Source organism: Schistocerca gregaria, chromosome 2, assembly GCF_023897955.1.
Source record: "Schistocerca gregaria isolate iqSchGreg1 chromosome 2, iqSchGreg1.2, whole genome shotgun sequence".
Taxonomy (NCBI): domain Eukaryota; kingdom Metazoa; phylum Arthropoda; class Insecta; order Orthoptera; family Acrididae; genus Schistocerca; species Schistocerca gregaria.
In genome coordinates, this window is record NC_064921.1 from 26,449,656 (window position 1) to 26,465,948 (window position 16,293).

The following is a 16,293-nucleotide window of genomic DNA, read 5'->3' on the forward strand; positions in this document are numbered from 1 at the left end:
TGATGATATAACAGACGATTAATAACAACAAATTGTTGGTTTTTATGGGTGATGGAGCTCAAGATGGATGGAGTTTGATGAATTTTGTATAAATCAACTGCACTATGTTTACTACAGTATTGTTCTCGTGTCTGGCGTCATTACCAAGAATTTATTGGGAAGATGGGAAATCAACACATGCACTCCTAAGGCTACAAAGTTCTGCACTTAAAACACCCAATAATGTTAGATCGTTGTGGTTTCCGACCTATTAGTTCTATATAATCCAATGCTGTTACTACCCCAATGTAAGAAATTACTTCCAGCACATGACATAAATTCTCCTTGCAGGTTTCTCTACGATAGACTATGGTGATAAAATGTAAAATCAAAAACTACTTCCTTACAACATCGATTCTTTGTGTGTGATACATGTACAATATAGCTTTCCAGAGGTGTATAGCCCCCACTATTCACATCCGATCACGGTTCAGAAATTATGCTACGCTTGCTTGAGTACCACGTAAAATGATCGTTAGTAACGGAGAATGCCTCTTATAAAGAAAGAGACATGTAAAATTACACGACATGCCGCCACTAATTCCGTAAACAGGACATCGGTCAAGGAGATGTATACACGAGGATTTTAGCACTTCACAAACACCTGTCGCTAACTTAGGACCACCGTAGTTATGAAACTGAAGCCTCCATTTTATGCCCAAGATGCGGCAGGGGAAGAGTACGTCGCATAAATCTTGGTTCGTCTAGAGGAATGTGCCGAAACTTGATGGAAGTCCCCTATTGGCTGAGAGATTTGCTGTTAAAGATCGCAAGTAGGCAGTGCTCTAAGTCACACACAGAACACGCAATTCTATGCGATTGGAATGCAGGTTATGTCACACAATTGATGGATCCCGACCGAACAACGCAGCAACATGTCCCTCGCTCTCTAGAATGCATCATCAGTCCAACATTAAATCCTACCTCGTTACAGCTCCACCTCAACCGATCACTGGATCCATTCTCTGTCATCCTTTGACGCATATTCAAGTACGTTTAAAGGCATATGGTTCTCTTTATTCCAGGAAACCACCAATACCAGCACTCAACTCGCGTGTGTCACCATTACTTCAATAAACATACAGTAGAATGTTGCCTCGACGAAAAATAAAAGACTGTTTCCACTGTTCCCGGTGCTTCCATCTCACTGTTTTCTCGTATTTCTCTTGCTATTGTATACTCGTTCCCATGTACAAGAATTGTTCTGCAACAATCAGAAGACACGAAAGTACTCCCCCTCCCCCCCCCCCCCCCCCCCCTCGCATTTCCTCGTATTTTCCATCGATTTTAAGTCACTTTTATTCAAGAAATCACGATATCACTTCGTGTTACTTGTTGTAAACTTGCTTGTAAATGTAGTACAGCTGCCAACACCTAGCGCAAATGCACTATTTTTCTGTCTGATGGCACAGTGTAGCACTGTACTTGAATGCATCCAGTCACCTCCAGCTGTGTATTGTACAGTTGCAGATGTTTGCTCTGTTTTCGGTATGTCTGTGTCTGTGCATGTGTCACGGGAGGCTGCCATGACGTGCTCTTCCCACTAGTGGATCCAACTTCAAACACAGAACGCATCTCCAGACGTACCATGTGATTGGTCCAACTTCGAGCCCTATCCCAGATGTGACGTGTTGTGGATCTGCATCCCAACATTACTCTGAATATAACTCCCGCCGGTTCCACACTCGAACGCCAACTCGGGTTTACTGTGGAACCTGGTGGGAGCCATCTGTTAGATGGTACAGAATAACGATGATAGAACGTTTGGGTGATTTCTGGGTAAAATTGATCTCACTATCAACTGCAGTGTGTATTACAATACATCAATCCATATCAACAGTGTCTTTCCCATCCCGACTGTTGACTGGATACAGTGATGATTACCGCATGACTGACACCAGTCAGCTGATGTGGAGGGAGCCTCGGTGGAACACTGGATATCTACTACTTCTCGCTGTGGAGCACGGTTTGAATGTAGAGGTCATCACCTACATACAAATGTATGGCAACGTTCCTCAATGCTACAGACTGGTCCTATTTCCATATGCTGCGATGCCCTCCACATTTTTTTCATCAATAAAGTGACAGTATCTCTTTTTATTTGTACCACCCCACGCATTTTGCGAACAGCACCTTCCGACGATGGTCAACACCGGAACAGTAATCATATATATCACTGCAAAGTGAAGGAACAATGCTTTTCGAAAGGAAACACCGAGACAACTACCCTGTCGATGGGGAAGATAGGATTAACTGTACAGGTGATCACCTACGAACAGCTGTTGGAAGAGCTCTACAGTACCGCAAACTCTTCCAGTTTCCATATGTTGCGATGTCTTCCACATTTTTGTTAATGAGAAACAAAGTCTCTGTGTTTTCTTTCTACAAGCCTGTGTTGTGGTAGCTCTACAGTTCATGCTATGTGATGTTCAGCTTTCTGTGAGAGCCAAAGAATGGAAACGTTGGTTTAGCAGCAGCTGACACGTATCTCTAAGTCATGACAGAAAAAAATTACGGTGGTGTACGCTTATTGCGTGTGTTACAACCGAAAAAACAATGTATTAAACTGCTTATGGAGGAACAATACAGGAACCTTCTCATTTGATTGATAGTCTGTTGGATATGGTCATCCTAAAGAACAGGTGATGAAACTATACACCAGTCTGTGGAAGCGTCTTTGATAAGATGCAGAGGGACTGTCTAAAAACTAGCGCTGTAGTTTTTGCTGTATGGGATCCTTAGCAGATAGGTTCAAAAAGGGTGACTCGTTTCGAGATATGGAAGTCGTACGAATATGATTCACCAGTGACTGTAATCATTAAAAGACCTCTCTACAGGATCCAACCCAAGTACGTGGTAGAATAGATAGACTTGATTCCAAACCGCAGACAGCACTTCTACCCGAAAGTGTAAACCATCAGCTACTCGTGTGTGTGCATGTAGACTCAAGACCGCATTTTGTGCAGGGTAGCGGTAACATAGTCGTTACGATCATGTCTTTAATAGCGCAGATATTACGCGAAATGTATGGTGTGGGCTGTAGCATCCCTCTGCGGTGAGCTTCAAATATCGGTGCTCAACAGTGTTCCTCAAAAAGAATATCATCTTCCCTCCACGGATTCCCATTTGACCCACCTGGTGAGTGTAATCCTACTACTGGAAAAAAACTACTCGCCATGCAAACTGACTCTCATGATCAATTTAATTACTGAACCTATCAAATTGATATCAATGACGTGCTAGCTGGTGGCTAGGGCACCACGGAATGATTCTGGACAGGCGTTTCTTTTTTTTCTGTTGTGGCGATATCTTTTAACAAAATTTTAATCTCCAACCTACACAGGGCGAAACAGACTCTCACTATTTGTTTCGTAAACGCCGGTATGATGTAGGATCGCGCTGGTAAAAGGGGACCTGCCACAGTGTACAAAAAACTATGTGCTCTTGAATTATAGATTGTTGTTGTCGAACGTAAAATGAATGTGTTTCTTCTTCAGACATATGAGCCAATGGCGTGAAAGATAGTCTGAAATGTTTATAATACGCACGTGACTGACAGTTTATTTACAGTCACTGAATGCGAGGTACACTTTTAGGTCGTGTAATTTGTTCAACAAGCTGCAAGAAATGGCTTATTATACCTATTTTTGTTTGGAGTTTATATTCTTGCTTTTTCTTTACTCCAATGACTCTTTCGAGGTAATGAGGACGTTCTGTAGTAACCAGTAAGTTACATGTGTCATATTATGATCCGTTTATTGCGAGTGCTGGTTTTTTTCACAATTTCAAAGCGTAATTATAACTGTGACGCACTTTTCTATTGGTTGTGATAGCGTGTAATGCCTTTGATTGGCTGGGCTGTAGGGTGCCTTTCGAGTAGGTGTCTGCAGCGAACTCTGACGTCAAATAATGATAGATACTGTATGCTTATAGTAATACACTTTTTAAACTACTCTCTGTCCAACACCAGCATTTCGTCAGTTGAACATATTTCCCATCAAAAAGAATAAGATAGTACCTTACGCCCCTGCTTTTTCGTACCAGCTGGTAGATTTAGGGTATTTTTCAGTGGGTCTGTCACTAGTTTCGAGTGGTATTGCGAATTTTTTTCCCAGCAAGATAACACCAGTCCCATGACATCGACAGTTTTTGTGTTGTATTGCGATTTTATGGTGTCTTTGTGTAACGCTAAGCATGTGGTTGTGTAATTAGGCCCGATCTTTATGATGAAATACGTAATTATGGTCGATTTTTGCGTCAGTATCCAGACCAAAATAAATACAGTAGACTAACGTAAACTTCCTTTCCCGCATCTGGACATTTCCATGTTTTGGGAGAGGGGGGGGGGGGGGTGCACTTGGGCCTTCCATCCAGGAGGACCAGGCTTCGAGTCCTGAAAAGGATATCGTCAATTTTAATATCTCGCTATTTCCTTGGAGGAATGTGGGGTGGGACAGCACAGACCTGGGACAAAGAAATTCGCACGAAAATTCAAAATTCCTTCCAAAATTCAAAATTTCTGGGAATAGGGAAGTTGGGGGTGGGGTGGGGGAGGGGTGGTGGAGGGGGAGGGACTGACAATAACACTTGACGTCATCCGGGGGGCAGGGGTTCGCCTGGTCATGGGGGTGGGGGTTGGGCGGGGGTGGTTAATCGATCAATTTAATCAATTTGCATATCAATTTGATAGGGAAAGTCGAGTGATTACCGCATCTCCCTACTACTAATGTCTTTGTTCAAAAACGCCCCAACTCATTGTGTATAGAACACAGGCTCGCATACTGCTTCTTTGGGTATGAAATTTTAACTCCTCTACTGCCCACTCTACCCTGTAATGTCCTGGCATGGCATGCAGTGACTTCGTCTTCTTTTCTCAGATGAAGAAATCATTGTGTCAAAGGCATTTCTGTACTGATGACAACTTCATTTTCAAGGTGCAACCTTTCATGAACACTCAAAATACTGACTTATGGAACTAAGGTCTCTGACACATCGTAAGTGTATGAAAACCTATTGTCGCATTGAAGGGTGAATATGTAGAGAAGGACCAAGCATCGACTAGTTTCATAGTCGCAGCCTCATTATTTCGAGGCGATTCTTAAAACCCCTACACTCTACACCTGTCCAGACTTTAGGGTTCCCCAGAGTGCAGCAGGGTTACAAAGTAGTGTGTAAAAGGTGTGTGGGGCGTGATGTGCAGCGTGTAGGTGCTGCTGTGCACAGGGTGTAAGGCTTTTATGTACAGGGTATTGTGTACAGGGTGTTACGTACAGAGCTACAGGTGTTAAGTACAGGGCTACAGTGAGTGATATAGAGGGCGACTTGGTGCAAAGTACGAGGCTACACGGTGTTGTGTACTGGGCAACGTGGTGTAATGTACGAGGCTACGGGGTGTTAAGTACAGAGTTACAGAGTGTTGTCTACTCACCCCGTTGAGCGTCATAGTTGGCACCCCCTTCAGCTCGGGCCTCACAGACCTCGTCCTCACGCCGTTAGCGTATAGCAATTCATTCCCAAGTGGTCCTTCCGCACAGTCCATAATCGGCTCCCATACAATGTACATACTGCGTGCGCACTGAAAAGAAAAGAGGGTGCAGTGGTGTTGTGAGTCAAGTGGGCACCATATACCATATATCAAAAATACAAACACACACACACACACACACAGACAGACAGAAAGAGAGAGAGAGAGAGAGAGAGAATACTCGAATGACTGCATGATTCCTTTCCACCCAAGACTGTAAATGCCATTTCTGTTTTGCTATTAGCTGTGGTACTGCCCACTCGCACATTAATTGGTGTTTGGCAAGGCCAACGGTATACAGAAATACCAATTGCATTCTGGAGCAGAATAATGTTGTCCTTCCAGTGACAGAAAAACTCACACACCAGTTAGAATCTGCGTCGGAGAAAATACCTGAACACCGACTACTAATTACAAACACGGTTAGGAGGTCTTAGATTCAACATGCACAAAATTAATACACTGACAGAAAAAAATCGTAACAGCAAGGATTTATACGACATACGAGGTCTGTTAAACAAATTTCGGAGTATTCGTAATTTCGCGCCAACGGTGTGGTGGAGCGAAATCAGATTGGCATCCCTGCACATGCCTGTGTTAGTTATTATTCCGTGCTGTATTGAGTAGAAAGTTTTGTCTCAGTTTTCCAATTTCGAAGTGGCAGAGTTAGAGGAGCAACATGCCTGCATTAAATTGTGAGAAACTCAAGGAAACGTCTACACACACACACACACACACACACACACACACACACACACACACACACCAAGTCTACGATGATGAGTGCTTAAGCATTCCTCGTTATTACAAATGGTTCACATGGCTTAAAATGGCCGGACGGAAGTTAAAGATGACCATCCTTCAGAACTCACTTCAACGTCTATCGACCATGCTTATGTCACGAACTTCAGTGAATCAAAGAATGACTGTCCGAGAGATTGCAGAAGAACGTAACATTTCACTTGGATCATGTCATGAAATCCTGTCACAGCACCTTGGAATGCATCGTGTTGTCAAATTCGTCCCATTGCTCGTGGGTCAAGACAGAAAACCGTTCGCCTCGCCTTGCATATTTGGATGGCGCAAATGAGAGCGAGATATCCCTTAAGGGAATCGTAACTAGTGATGAGACGTGGGTCTACGTTTATGATCTTGAGACCAATGTTCAATCTTCACAACCGGTCGAGACCAAAAAGCTGTTCAGGTCAGGTCAAATGTCAAAGCCTTGCTGAGAGGTTTCTTTGACTTCGAAGAATTAGTTGGCCAAGAATTCTTGCCACAGGGACAAACTGTTAATCTGTGGTACTGGAGGGGCGTGTTGTGACGCCTGCGAGAAAATATGAGAAGGAAACGGCCTGAAATGTGCGGCGAAATTTCATGGCTATGACATCCCGACAACGCACCGGCACATTCATCCCTGTTGGTTCGTGAGTGGAGGCCTAATACGCAAAAAGCCAATCACTGTACTGCCTCATCCTCCGCACTCTTCAGACCAGACCCCGGCGGAAATTTTATTTTATTTCCAACGTTAAACACCCCACTGAAAGTACGAAATTTGCAACGAAAGACGAGATAAAAGAAAATTAGAAGACCGTGCTTCGCAGGATCCATCAAGAGGCTTATCAAGACTGCTTCTGGAACTGGAAGTGGCATTGGGAGCGGTGTATCAATAGTGAAGGAAACTATTTCGAAGGAGACCATACAAAAAATAAAAGGTGACGGCAGAAAAAAATTATGGACGAAGTTTTGGCATTTTTTTAACAAATATCGTAAACGAAAGTTGCTAGGCGTGTTGCTACATCTAAAAGATGAATTCTATTCAGACTTCGCACCGGTGGCGTAAGAATGGCGCTGGTAGCGGTAGTACGAGGATGAAAATCATGTTTGCTATAATTGCACGCTGTAGCGGTTGTGAGCATTAGTTACCTTTGAGATTGGGCGTGGTGAGCTGATGTCAGCCAAGAATGCCTTTAAGGCGACAAAGACGCCGGTATCAACACCTCGTTGAGTTTGAATGAGGGCGTGTAACCAGGTCTGCGAGAAGCGGGATGTTCCTTCTGCGAAACTGTGGCAGGAATGTAACCACTGTATACGACTGTTGGCAGCGGTGGTCACGATAAAAGTACTATCGCAAGAAGTCCACTAGCTCTGGACGGTCACGTGGCTTTGCCGCGCTAGTGTCAGTCCGAATCGAGGGAAAGGGAAATTTTATTAAAATTCAATGAAAGCACTGTTGGGCGATAAAATTTGGGGCCGCTGGCAGAGTGTGGTAACAGACGACAACCAGCAGGCCAAGCAAGGTAAACATGGCACTCGCGGGGGCGGAGCTGCGACGGGGGTATTGCATGCACGATTTGTTTTGAGTGGAGCAACAACGAGGCAGGAAGCTGCAGTGGTGCTTTAAGTTATGACACTACATCAGAAGCGGAAGAGAAACCAATATAAATAGGCGTGCAATTTTAGCTCGACAGGGGGTGCCAGGTGAGTCGAGCGTCGGGATGGACCTGCGCTGGTCTACGCTTATAGGAGCCAGTCTGGCAGCAATGTTATAAGTAATCATCATAAACTTGTAATTTGTTTCTATGTACTTGTTCGGACTGTATTCCATCTCAGGGGACACAACACCGTGGCGGGACAGAACGGCAGCCTGGAACTTGGAGATCGCACAGTCTACTTGAAAGAGAGCAGTGACAGCGGTCTGCAGCGGGTCCAGGAGGGGCTCGGTTCCACTCCAGTCTATGGGCTACGTTCGCTTCCCACCTGGCGTATCGGGGTCCGGGCGAGGCGTACGCTGCGACAGGAGCAACAGCACTGCGACAGCACCATAGATGGTGGCGGGTGTTGCCATCCGGCAAGCACCACTAGCGGCAAGTTGCGGCACAGCGTCCAGGAGGGCGCGGGCTCGATTGCGGTCCTGTCCTGGGAGCACCGGCGGCCCTTCAGAAGTACGTCCACCTTCGTCCCATATTCGGACAGAGCAGGACAACGGGGCGGAGAGTGGCGAGGACTAGGGATTTGCAGCAGCCTCTGGAATCACGGGCAGCAGCGCGACGCAAGTCGCAACGCATAGTCTGGCGGCGACCGGGAGAGCGGCGGCCGACTTCAATCGGCGGGCGGCCTTGATGACCACAGCAGTGGCGTCGGCGTACCAGGAGTCTGCTCAGCCGGCTGGACTTGCAGGACATCGGCGGGCGGCCTTGATGACCACAGCAGTGGCGTCGGCGTACCAGGAGTCTGCTCAGCCGGCTGGACTTGCAGGACATCGGCGGGCGGCCTTGATGACCACAGCAGTGGCGCCGGCGTACCAGGAGTCTGCTCAGCCGGCTGGACTTGCAGGACATCGGCGGGCGGCCTTGATGACCACAGCAGTGGCGCCGGCGTACCAGGAGTCTGCTCAGCCGGCTGGACTTGCAGGACATCGGCGGGCGGCCTTGATGACCACAGCAGTGGCGCCGGCGTACCAGGAGTCTGCTCAGCCGGCTGGACTTGCAGGACATCGGCGGGCGGCCTTGATGACCACAGCAGTGGCGCCGGCGTACCAGGAGTCTGCTCAGCCAGCTGGACTTGCAGGACATCGGCGGGCGGCCTTGATGACCACAGCAGTGGCGCCGGCGTACCAGGAGTCTGCTCAGCCGGCTGGACTTGCAGGACATCGGCGGGCGGCCTTGATGACCACAGCAGTGGCGCCGGCGTACCAGGAGTCTGCTCAGCCGGCTGGACTTGCAGGACATCGGCGGGCGGCCTTGATGACCACAGCAGTGGCGCCGGCGTACCAGGAGTCTGCTCAGCCGGCTGGACTTGCAGGACATCGGCGGGCGGCCTTGATGACCACAGCAGTGGCGCCGGCGTACCAGGAGTCTGCTCAGCCGGCTGGACTTGCAGGACATCGGCGGGCGGCCTTGATGACCACAGCAGTGGCGTCGGCGTACCAGGAGTCTGCTCAGCCGGCTGGACTTGCAGGACATCGGCGGGCGGCCTTGATGACCACAGCAGTGGCGCCGGCGTACCAGGAGTCTGCTCAGCTGGCTGGACTTGCAGGACATCGGCGGGCGGCACGCTGACACCACTCTTCACCATTTTTATGAAAGAGGATCAGACAAAGACTGTGGGTGGAGCTGGGAATAGTCTTGATAGTGACAGGGAGTACGACGTAGGTGATGACCTGTTCATCTTTGCCATCCAAATGGCAGGTGAGTTTGCATATCGTGGCATTTTCAACCTTCAGAAGCTCTTTACCATCACAGTGGCTACCGCCCAGACTCGACTGTAAGCCTCAGTGCTTCTGGTGCCAATGTGAAGACCTTGTGGCGAAGCAGTATTAAAAAGTTATTAACTGTGTGAAATGCTCTGACGAACATTCGCACCTGTGGCAGGGGTGAGAACAGAAGTGTCTATGTGTGCTTCCTCTCGGGGGCCACACTTCGCAAACTGGCGCGGCTACTCAGCATTAAGATGTCGCTGGAATGCTACAGGAACAAAGCAAAAGAAGACGACAAACCGGACGAGCTTGGCAGCAACCAGGAAAGCCGAGGGAAGACATCAATGGTAACACCACAGCCTCGCTGCCGGAGCAGACCACAGGCTAGACGGCAACGTCCTCACCTCCCATATAGCTGGCAACCCTGCCCCGCGAGGAGGGAGACTGTCTGTGTGTCGCAGAGCAGAGGCAGGAAGTGCTGGCCCGTCCTGAAGAACAAGACGCTGTAGTGGCAAGACACAAATCGGAAACAATCCTGCATAGCAGCAGACGACTTGCACATCATGGTTGATGCCGCCTTGGAAGCGGCAGAGACCAGGTTCAGGATGTCTCTCCATATCGAGATGAAAGCTGCCTGCCACCAGCCGTGAGAGGTCCATCATAAGCGGTCACAGAGTTAGCCACGAGTGCACACCAGTGCATACAGGAATGACAACATCTTCAGAAACGGATATCAGCACAACGTGGCACTGTGATAGTAGACGTAGACCATCCGGGTGTATAAGCTCAAGCTCTGCCCAAAAATGATCGTCAACATTGCGTTACAAAGGCCGTGGGAGCAAACCCATTGGGATCAGAAGACGAAAAACGCCAACGTAGGAAGACGACGTAATAGGTGGTAAAAACGAGCAACTCCCGACAGAGTTTTCAGGGATTTCCCTTGACCATAAGAGTAATGTCAGAGTTGTCCTGAAATCGTTCAGTATTTCCAATTGAGAGAAAGTCCACCAACACTCGTAAGCCCCACAGAGGGCGAAAAGAATAAAACTGTACCCTTGTACTGCAATTGGCTGAATAGAGTAACTGCAAGGTCTCAAGCATTCTGCTCAATCCCTGAAGAATGGAGGAAAAAACGTCGAAGGACGAGTGTCTCACTGTGAAGAACACTGAAGAACACAGAGATGTAAGATAGTATTACCAGCAACTGACATAGTTCGAAAGGATCTCGTTTTGGGGCCCAATTTGGCCACGGGCTGATCATATGAAGCACTAGTCACATCTGAGGGACATTTGGATGTGACATTGGGCCGATGCTGGACTGCGTGGGAACATACGTACTAAGAGGAATCCATTAAATTCCGGTTACACGATAAGAAACAGAAAGATTAAGGCTGTCGACTCATCTAAATATCCTGGAATTACAATACAAATGGCTCTGAGTACTATGGGACTTAACATCTATGGTCATCAGTCCCCTAGAGAAAATTCCTGGCTCCGCCGGGAATCGAGCCCGGGAACGCGGGCGCGGGAAGCGACAACGCTACCGCACGATCACGAGCTGCGGACTGGATTACAATTACGAACATTTAAATTAGAAGCATAACTTTCAACAAAATGTCAGACTCCTTTAATTGTCAGACACTACGCTTACTAATACTCTTCAGCAGCATTGTTGCCCAATACGAGACCCTTACCAGATCAGGTTGACAGAGAACATCGAAACAGTTCAAAAAAGGGCAGCTCGTTTCATATAATCGCGAAATGGGGGAAAGTGTGTCATGGATATGATACTCAAGTCGGGCTGTCTGTCATCTGAAACAGAGGCGTGCTTCGCTTTGCCAAAATAATTTCACGAAATTTCAATATCAAACTATCTCCTTTGAATGCAAAATTATTTTGTTGACGCCCACCTACATAGAGACAAAGGATAATCGTGGCATAATAAAAGAAATCAGCAAGCTCGGAAAGATTTAAGTATCAACTTTTCCCGTGCAGTCTTTAGGAATGGAACGGTCGAAAAGTAATATGAAGATGGTTCGATGAATCCTTAGCTTGCAAACCACTTTGTTGTGGATTTCAGAGGAGCCATGTAGATGTAGGTTTAGATGAGGGCAGGCATACCCGTAGTCAACGTCCTGGTCGACGACATCTGACCATCATGAAGGGGGATCACTGTGCTGTGCACGAGACACATTGTAGTCACTCCACATCCATGCTTGCCGTCCGTCAACAAGTAATGGATTCCCTGCAACATTCTGCGTCATTTCGCACAATTGGCGAGAGATTAGCAGCAGCCACATTGGGGAACTACCGCCTTGTGCATAGGCCACAGTTAGCACCATGACACAAGTGGCTGCATTTGAATCAGAGCCACGAATGGGAGGCAAGGGCTGCTGACAAAGGACGTGGCATCGTGTTCAGCGATAAATCGCAGCTGTGTACTACCTCTATCACTCCTGGCGTTACGCTGAGGGGGGGGGGGGGGGGGGGGTCGGGGGGGGGGAGATCAGGTACAAATAGAGGTCATGGTTGGTAGTGATTGAGTGAACAGCAATAGCAGTATATGTAAATCAAAGAGTCAGCTGAACTGTGACATTAAGCGAAATCATGGCGATGAGTGAAAATGTGTACCAGAGTGGGATTCGAACAGGGATCTCCAGCTCACTAGGCATGTGCATTAACCTCTGCGCCACTCGCGGCGCAGCATTATTGCAACTTCGTGGACTATCTCAGTATGCGTCATGGCCGATCCACATTCCCACTGAGCGCCACCTATCCGCAGTTGCTGTGCATTGACTCCATGTTCGCTATTCAGATCCTCACAAAAAGTCGGACGTATTTCTGCATCCACACTGAATAAGGTGGAGGCATTGCCCAGCTGGACTTCTCAATTATATGAATGCTTGGTGTCTGTTCTTCCGGGCATGTCTGGGGGTGTGGATCGGTCGCGAGGCATGCCGAAACAGTCCGTGCAACTGCGATAACCATGTGTCCTGGATGGCGCACTGGTTAACGCACCTGTCCAGTGCACATTTTCACTCGTCGCCACTAATTCCACGCAATGTCCCACTGCAGCTGACAGCGGCTATCCCCATTAATTTACAAATAATGTTTCACTGAGGCGGATCTGCGTGATTTCTGGCTTTCGGGAATATCTGAAAGGATAGACAATACACATTCATATGTGAAATTCAATTTCCTTTTTCTGGGAATTAATGAGTTTTGTCTGAGTAGGAAAACTTTACTATGAGGTAACGCAATATTCCCTGTAATTAAGAAACCTCACCATTCAGCCACTCTGTAACGATTACTTGCACCTTTTTCCAAATTGTCCCATTTATATAAAACCATAGCAAGCATTTCTCTTTGTTTTGCATAAAATATTGCTGTTAGCTTCGTATGCGTGCTATTTCGACAGCACACGTTCGTTCAGATACGATACATAATAATTACTGTTCTGATAATCAAGGGATTTCCGTACAGAGTTTGTCCAACTGGACTGGTGACCCAATTTAGAAGTATTTAACTGATTTTCTGTGTGTATTACTCAAAGTCTCGTGATACTATACGCCGTCTCTACTGTGTGTGGTTTGCATTACTTTTTAATGATCATTCATCATTAAGTGAGAAGAACGTGGTGTAAGTTATTAATAAAATAATTTCTTGTATACTTACACTCCTGGAAATGGAAAAAAGAACACTTTGACACCGGTGTGTCAGACCCACCATACTTGCTCCGTACACTGCGAGAGGGCTGTACAAGCAATGATCACACGCACGGCACAGCGGACACACCAGGAACAGCGGTGTTGGCCGTCGAATGGCGCTAGCTGCGCAGCATTTGTGCACCGCCGCCGTCAGTGTCAGCCAGTTTGCCGTGGCATACGGAGCTCCATCGAAGTCTTTAACACTGGTAGCATGCCGCGACAGCGTGGACGTGAACCGTATGTGCAGTTGACGGACTTTGAGCGAGGGCGTATAGTGGGCATGCGGGAGGCCGGGTGGACGTACCGCCGAATTGCTCAACACGTGGGGCGTGAGGTCTCCACAGTACATCGATGTTGTCGCCAGTGGTCGGCGGAAGGTGCACGTGCCCGTCGACCTGGGACCGGACCGCAGCGACGCACGGATGCAAGCCAAGACCGTAGGATCCTACGCAGTGCCGTAGGGGACCGCACCGCCACTTCCCAGCAAATTAGGGACACTGTTGCTCCTGGGGTATCGGCGAGGACCATTCGCAACCGTCTCCATGAAGCTGGGCTACGGTCCCGCACACCGTTAGGCCGTCTTCCGCTCACGCCCCAACATCGTGCAGCCCGCCTCCAGTGGTGTCGCGACAGGCGTGAATGGAGGGACGAATGGAGACGTGTCGTCTTCAGCGATGAGAGTCGCTTCTGCCTTGGTGCCAATGATGGTCGTATGCGTGTTTGGCGCCGTGCAGGTGAGCGCCACAATCAGGACTGCATACGACCGAGGCACACAGGGCCAACACCCGGCATCATGGTGTGGGGAGCGATCTCCTACACTGGCCGTACACCTCTGGTGATCGTCGAGGGGACACTGAATAGTGCACGGTACATCCAAACCGTCATCGAACCCATCGTTCTACCATTCCTAGACCGGCAAGGGAACTTGCTGTTCCAACAGGACAATGCACGTCCGCATGTATCCCGTGCCACCCAACGTGCTCTAGAAGGTGTAAGTCAACTACCCTGGCCAGCAAGATCTCCGGATCTGTCCCCCATTGAGCATGTTTGGGACTGGATGAAGCGTCGTCTCACGCGGTCTGCACGTCCAGCACGAACGCTGGTCCAACTGAGGCGCCAGGTGGAAATGGCATGGCAAGCCGTTCCACAGGACTACATCCAGCATCTCTACGATCGTCTCCATGGGAGAATAGCAGCCTGCATTGCTGCGAAAGGTGTATACACTGTACTAGTGCCGACATTGTGCATGCACTGTTGGCTGTGTCTATGTGCCTGTGGTTCTGTCAGTGTGATCATGTGATGTATCTGACCCCAGGAATGTGTCAATAAAGTTTCCCCTTCCTTGGACAATGAATTCACGGTGTTCTTATTTCAATTTCCAGGAGTGTACTTCATTAATGAGTTATAACTTCGGGGGCGATTAAGGTTATGTTCTCGCAATCACGGTCGTTTGCGTAGACAACTGATGAGGGTAAAGGTTACAAGTTGCTACTTGACTCACAGTGAAGAACTATCCACATGCTTTGGTTCAGCCACCATCTTTGGTGGAGCTGTGATCATCACGTTAACTGTAATTCGTACAGCAGTAAAAAGATTCTATGGGGCTGCTAGAAGATTGTCGCTATTGCAGAATGTGTGGCAACTAACTGAGTGGACTTCAGCTTCAGCAAGCGTTATTTAAGACGTTATCACGTAATTACATCAACCTCTCTTGCAAATATATTGAAAGTTCTAGATAATACTGAGGCAGCTAGTGGTCAACCAGAACAACAAAGCAAACGGATTCCCCGCGGCTAACAGACCGAAATTATAACGGACTACCAGTCCCGCCAAGTTGCGTGCATACACACATCTGTTCGTGATAATATTGTAACAATATTTTAATTAGTTGACTATCTTTTAGGGCTGGTATGTCGTTTATTGAGAGAAAATATTGACACACCCGTAATTGTTACTGAACGATTCTAACAAAGAAGAATAAAAGAAGAGCGTATACAAAGTGACCAATAGTTAACGCAGCTATTTTCGCGACGTATGGCCGGCGGCCGAAGCTGTGGTATGGGCGACAGGAGGTCCGCAGTAAATACACCATAGTTTGTCATGTAAGTTATTTCTTACATACATAACATATAACAAGTAAAAACAAAAGTAAATTACTCGCGTATATTAAACAAGGGGATGCCGTAACTGCCTCCGTCCGTTGTTCAGATATTACTGACACTTGCTTAGGAAACTGCTCATGACACACTGTAGTTTTCTCTGAGAAATGGCAGCAATTCTTAACAAATGTTAGTTCTAAGCTTATTTAAAGTGTATCGATTAGATTCGTACTCTTTCTCTTTTAATTTCCCCCGTAGATACTCGCAGAAAGGCTGGGGATTTAAGTCGGAAAACGTGGAGGCCATATGTTGTTAGTGATAGTGTTATCTTTAAACACGTCATAAATTTCCTGTAATGTTAAGTTTGCTGCACGTAAAGTCTCAGAATCCTGCTGAAAGGTCGCGAGAGCACGTTCTCTCTTAGTCAATTGTCCAAAAAGGCCTCAAACTGTTTTCCACATACAGTGTGACAATTATTGAACTACATTAGAGAAACGTAAATTAGTTACACACTACGGAGTGCAAACACGTGATTCGACAGATAAACGTCACTACAGATACTCGGATTTAGGTTGTGACATGTTCGATATGCCTGCCACCATTGGCTATGACGCGGCGCAGACTAAAAGCGAAATGCTGCATGACCCTAAACCGATGTCTCCTCCTTTCTTGTTTCTTGATCGCGGCTTCTTGAGATCTCTTGTAAAAAATCACGATAAAAGTTTC

General features: G+C 47.4%; 1 protein-coding gene across 1 annotated transcript in view; it reads right to left on the reverse strand.

The window, feature by feature from the left end:
• LOC126335596 (gamma-interferon-inducible lysosomal thiol reductase-like) overlaps positions 1-16,293 on the reverse strand; it is a 107,643-nt gene that overhangs the window by 44,469 nt on the left and 46,881 nt on the right. The window contains exon 4 of the mRNA XM_049999046.1: positions 5,468-5,614. Within this exon, the coding sequence (XP_049855003.1) occupies positions 5,468-5,614 (147 nt within the window). The remainder of the gene's footprint in view (positions 1-5,467; positions 5,615-16,293) is intronic.